Source organism: Bos indicus, chromosome 4, assembly GCF_029378745.1.
Source record: "Bos indicus isolate NIAB-ARS_2022 breed Sahiwal x Tharparkar chromosome 4, NIAB-ARS_B.indTharparkar_mat_pri_1.0, whole genome shotgun sequence".
NCBI lineage: Eukaryota > Metazoa > Chordata > Mammalia > Artiodactyla > Bovidae > Bos > Bos indicus.
Window position 1 is genome coordinate 81,605,726 of NC_091763.1, and position 6,322 is coordinate 81,612,047.

At 37.6% G+C, this 6,322-nt stretch overlaps 1 protein-coding gene across 1 annotated transcript; it reads right to left on the bottom strand.

The window, feature by feature from the left end:
* Positions 1–445: 445 nt before the first annotated feature.
* YAE1 (YAE1 maturation factor of ABCE1) lies at positions 446–5,754 on the bottom strand. Its single transcript, XM_019958982.2, has 3 exons — positions 5,566–5,754; positions 4,015–4,136; positions 446–2,146 (listed from the first exon to the last, which is right to left on the bottom strand). Exons 1-3 carry the CDS (start codon positions 5,692–5,694, stop codon positions 1,717–1,719), a joined length of 681 nt encoding a protein of 226 aa, XP_019814541.2. The 5' UTR covers positions 5,695–5,754; the 3' UTR covers positions 446–1,716.
* Between the last annotated feature and the right edge of the window lie 568 nt (positions 5,755–6,322).

The window sequence follows — 6,322 nt, forward strand, 5'->3', positions numbered from 1 at the left end:
CTGAAATAATAATATTTACATCTAGAGAGATGTAATCAAATACTTTTTAAAAACCAGCTATCAAATGTCACTTATCTTCAGTATGTTTTAGTAAATTCTAAACACTTTGTGGTTTTCTAATTTCAAATTTGTTGCCTCAATTTCATAATGTTTGGTGAACTTTAAGGAAGTTCAAAATTGCAGTAGTACATTTTCTTGATCTCCTGAAATACCTCTTTTATCAGATAAGACTGTCTTTTAGAGTAGATGATAGATATAAGTTAAGGCTATCAATGAGGGGCAATCATTTGGGTGTCTCCGAAGTCGGATTTGTTATACAAATTTGTGTTTCAGGCAAAAAAGTGATGAAAAACTTTTTCCTGATCTTACATGCTTAGGTCCTAGAGCAAAAATTTGAATCTAATTTTGTCTATGCTAGACTAAGAATATTGCTACAATAAAGAAGTCAGTGGCTTCAATGTTTTATTACTAAATAAATAAAAGGAAAACTGCAGTTTAGGAGTAATGTGGCGCACTGTCAAGCAATACTACTAACTGGTTACAACTTGGAAAAGCCAGGTAAGTACTTGAGCATGGAATGGATTTTCTGTATTTTCTTGGAATTGTGTCCTTACTTCTAATCATCACAAAACTGAAACAAACTTTAACAAATATCATGATATCACTTATATGTGGAATCTAAAAAAATTATACAAATAGATACAGACTCACAGACATAGAAAACAAACTTAGTTACTAAAAAGAGAAAGGAGGTGGGGATAAATTGGGAGTTTTGAATTAACATGTACATACTACTATATATAAAATAGATAAAAAGAATCTACTGTATAGCACACAAAACTATATTCAATATTTTGTAATACCCTATAATGGAAAAAAATATATAACTGAATCACTTTGCTGTGCACCTGAAACATTATTAAAAAATTACACTTCAACAAAAAATCAGTAATACTTAAAAACTAAAGCAAACTTTAGAATTGTTTTTAATTATCAGTATAAACATGTCTTCAGTTTTATACTTATTAGCCTCTTAATTTCAAATATACTACATCTATCTATCTATCTATCTATATATATATATATATGTATGTGTCTATTTACAACTTTAGGTTATTTTTTGTAACTTTGGTCTGATTAGTTGATGAGGTCCTAATCACAAGACAATGTGACAGGAGCAGAAAGCAGGGCTAAGTCCTTACAAAATAACAGTTGATGCTTGAACACATGGGTTTGAACCCTGAGGGTCCACTTCCACTTGGACCTTTTTCAATAGTAAATATTACAGTACTATATGATCTGAGGCTGGTTGAATCTGAAACTCATAACTGCAGATATGGAGGGCCAGCTATAAGTAGTATGCAGATTTTTTTACTGCATGGTGGATGGGTACCTTTAAAACCTGTGTTGTTCAAGGGTCAACTGTAGTCTGATTCTTGTTAATTTCTGATAGTAATGAGTCCCCAGAAATTTGAAAATGAAGACAACTGGAATTTTTGAGCATATCTTAAACCACATAAAAATTACCATTGACAAAAAAAGAAGGATTATATTACCTTTAATATATTAATTTTGAAGATGTTTCAACATTACATGAAGGGATACCCTTACAAGTGAACTGTAGAAACCAGTGCAAATTTTGGTTAGCTTGTTCAGAAACAAAATGTTCTAAGAATGTTCTGAACATTGCCTCCATTATTAAAGGGAAGGTAATTTTTACAGTTGTTTGAGGTGTTGTAATATGTCTACTGATACTCCCAGCTGTTTTACCAAACTGGCTGTCTGTTCTAAAATCCAAGTGAGGCTTGGGTTTTCAGGGCATGCATGCTCCTGGGCTCTACAACATTTTAAAGATGAACAATCTACCTGACTAAGATTCTTACTACAGTTTTTGTTAAACTCAGCATTATTTTCACAGAATCTTTCATCTTTAACTTCATCAATCTTTTCCTCAGCTGGAGCTACATGACAAAGGTCCATATCCTGAAGGGAGTCCAATAAATCTACAACATGTGGCTGTGAAGTGATTGATTTCAGATGTCTGAGCACATACTCTTCACACTGGCCAACTGCATCCAGAAGATTATTTATTTTACTGATCAAAGCCGAACTATTATCATGAAGGTGACACCAGGAGAGCAAAGCACTGAACGAAAATATAAATAAGAGTTAAAGAGGAAAAAATTAAACAATCAAAGGCTTTTAGAATTTTTGAAGCTAAGGCTTACGTTTCTCTTCTAGATAAAATCATGCAAAAATTAATAATAATAGCAATGTGAGTCAAAATCAGGAAAGTAATGATGGTAAAATAAGATTATAAATATAAGGACATTATCTTTCAACAGAAATTAAACAACTGGAGTTAATCATATAAACTGTTTATAATTCATAACCCCTCCTTCACAGGTCCTCATCTATTTTTCCTCATTTTATTTTCCCCTTATAGCTTCTGTTGAAGATGGATACAACTCAAGAGAAAGAAAAAACCTGAAAAATTAGTTTTTCTTTTAAAGGCAGCAGCCAGCTTCTAAACTAGTGATTCTTAATCTTGGACGCACATCAGAATTACCTGCAAAACTTTTAAACTTTATCAAGGTCCAGGTCACACCCGAGACCAATTAAATCAGAATCTCTGGGGGTGTTATTTTTTAAAAGCTTCCCAGCTGATAACAAGGTGTAACCAAGGTTAAAAATCACTGTTATAACCGTATAGCTGCTTGACATCAAAACTGAAGGTGAGGGGAAAAAATGTTTTGAGACAACTCACTTTTCCAACTTTGTTAGAGTAGATACTTTACTAACAATTTTATTGAAGAAGGTTAGAATTCTTCCAGTCCTAATAATTATTTTTCTTTACTTTTTTTTTTAGTATAGAAAGTACTTTTACTTTCCTACATTCATATTATTCATGTCACGAAATAATGGTTGTTGTGAAAAGCAATAATGTTAGCAAGAACTTTTTTTTTTTTTTTTTGGCCATGTCACACAGCTTGTGGTAACTTAGTTCCAGACCAGGGACTGAACGCAGACTGTGAAAATGAAAACATGAGGTCCAAATCCACTGAATTGCCAGCAGATACCCTGCAATAAGCTTTCTAAGCTTATAAAAAATTAATTTAACTTGATGTGAAGATGAACACATGATCATTTTCTTACTATAGTATACTATAAATGCTGATTCCTGACAGCTGAATTTTATAAAACCTCAAATATAATGAACTTTTGTATTGATAACTTTTTTCTAATTTTATTTTTAATTTTTATTTTTTTCTTGGCTGTGCCACCTTATGGCATGTGGGATCTTCATCTCCTGACAAGAGATCAAACTTGCATACCCTGCATTGGAAGTGCAGAGTCTTAACTACTAGACTGCCAGGGAAGTCTCTGTCCTGTTTTGATAACTTTTATTTTATACCTTGTAAAAATCAGTGGTTCTTTGAAGCATTTATGTTTTTCTCTAGAGAGGACTGTTTAAAAGGTACAAAGCATCAAAGAGGACAAGCCTGTCGTGCTCCTAGCTCCATGTGCCTTTGGACCACTTGGTTCTAATACATGCCATTATTCCTATGAAATCCTGACAGGTGTTCAAAGTTCAGGAATAAAGTAAATGGAATAATTTTTCTGTTACTGGCTATACTCTTCATCAGGTACTTCTAGTCTAGACATCTGTTTTATTGTGTTCTGTCACATGTGCAAGAATAAAAACGTTACCCCAAACCTGAAGATTTTTTCAATTACTTTGAGATACAGATTGGTGGTAGTTCAGGTAGCAAAAAAGAAGACACCTTTGTATCATTTCTTTGCAATAAAAGACAACATCTGGCTTACATATTAAAGTGGATAACTGCTGACTTTTTGAAGGCAATTTTAGTCTATGCTCTGCAGTACCCTTTTGTGGATTTAACACGAGGGGAAACACTTCAGCTTACACTTTATTTTTACATATTACTTTCATCAAAACCCTCCAGTAGTACAAAGGTTAAAATAATTCAGCATTTAAGTTTTAAAAATTACCTCAATGTTCCTCTAAGTTGTCCATAGTTTATGATGACTTCTGCACCTTCCTTATAACCTTGATTGAAGCCTTGTTGAAGAGTAACTGCTTTGCCAGCATCTATTCCATCTCTGTAGCCTTCCTAAAAATAAGTAATGAAGAATTACAGCTGTAACTTAACACCAAGTAAACCAGTGTAGGTTTTTCTAGAAAGTCACAGAACCAATTTAGAAAGTGATGAAACAGGCCTCTATTGTGTTATTTAACATCATGGGGAACCATGATGGCATATTAAACATATGGCATAATCACACAACCAAAGTAGACTATGCTTCTCATAAAAGTTTATTGTTGGTTTATCCCATTTTTGTAGTCTAGATTTATTGGACACATTTTAAAATACTGAATCTACATATTAAAAAAAAAATCCGTGGTAGCAATAGCTCCACAGAAAGGAAACATGGAGAATTAGGTGTCTGGTCCTTTAGACACTGGTCTGGTGTGGGTGGGTAAGGCAGGGCAGGGTTACCAAGGTCTTGGAACTGGAGTAGGGAAAGAGGAAATTGGTATAGTAAAAGGAAGATGAGAGGTCTGGTTTTAGAAATTTTGCTTGAGTTAGAAATTTACCTTAATTTAAGTAAACTGAAAATCCTCTGTGCGCAAGGATTTTGTCCTGCCACAACACTCAAAAGGTGCTCAATAGTTACTGGTTTAGCCTCAGCTTCACGTAAGGCATTTCTGAAGTTGACAACATTGTTGTTGTGCTAAGCAAATATTATTTTACTGAGACATTAAACAAGGGCAGATTTAATGGCAATTTAATGGTTGGCAAGGACACTAGCAGGCACAGATCTCACCATTTGGTCCTCACCCTGAACTAAGCTCCGAAAGCTCCACCTGGAGACTGGGTGTGTGGTATTAAGCTGAGACTCAATGAATAGGAAGACAAATTAGAGATGGATAATTCACACCCAACAAATTAAAAAAACACATTAATACTCCCTTACGTAGCCACCACCATACCTTATTTTGTTCAGTCGCTCAGCCTTGTCTGACTCTGTGACTCCATTCCTTATTAGCTTTCTCTTATTGCCCTCTGACAACATTCTTAAGTTCATTTTTTCCATCTGTCCTGATTAACACTACTCCTAACTTTAGGCTCCCCACTCATTCAAGCAACCCATGTCAACTGCCTACATGTCCTTGGACAGACATAATTAGAACAGTGTAAATGTTTCTCGTCCGCCCCTTTCCTTCTGATGCCCATCAAACTGAAATCTCTTCAAAGTCTTTGACAAAGGTTATTTTGTTCGGTCCCCGGTGTCCATCCAACACAATCCACGGGCGCTCGAGGAAAGCATCCTGTGGTGTCGCACGGTTTCAAGTAACCCACTGGGAAACCGTAACAGAACATGGGCCAGACTGAATGGTAAGGGAGAGGGAGGGCAGCGCCAGGCCAGGCCGCGACCACTCCAGCCTTCATCCAGGGACCCCACCTTATCACAACTCCCAGCTCCAGTGCTAACAACCCGGTACAGCAATGGACCCCCGCCCCCTCCACGCAGATTTACTTTGACTCGTCTCTGCATGTGGCTCCGCCATTCCCGCTGCACCAGGAGCGACTCATCAGCTTCCTCGTCAAACACGTCCCTCTCCTCTTCAGGACCTTGGACCAAAGAAGCAGCTTGAACCCACGACATCACTGAGGCAACCACAGGGCCGCCGGACGCCGGAAGGGTCGGCAACTCCTTCCGGTCCGAGGGGCGGGACGAAGACAGGCAGCCGGGCTCGCGGCACTGCTGCGCGTGCGCGTAGATGTGCACGGTGTCTGAACGTCGTGACGGGTTCACAGGGTGGTCGCGGGTCCCAGGAAGGTCCTGGTTTCCCCCTGAGGCTTTTGTTCCCTGATATTTGGAAGTACCCATTGCTAAGCTGGAAATGTCACCGTGCACTTGTGGGCGAGGCCGGTTCCTCCCACGTGGAACCACTCTGACCTTGACTGCGGAAGGCAGCGCCAGCGTTCAGTGAAACACTGCACTTCTACCGTGGTGTCTGCTGGGGTCTGGGTTTTGAAGACGCGTGCATTGGCAAAACCCTTCGAGGTAGTTCTTTTGAGGCACTCCGTTATTTTAGAATCCCTTTCAGTGCAATTAAAGGTTTGGACTGCCCGACTGTTTCAATTGTTAAGAGCGTGGAACAAAGGACATTAAAGAAGTTAAGATATTGCAGCCCTTTTGAGATCAGTAAATATAGAGAGCGTTTATAAAACGAAATGTATTTCTCATTGATTCACAGCATCCTTCTCTGACTCCTGTTCCTTCTGAAATG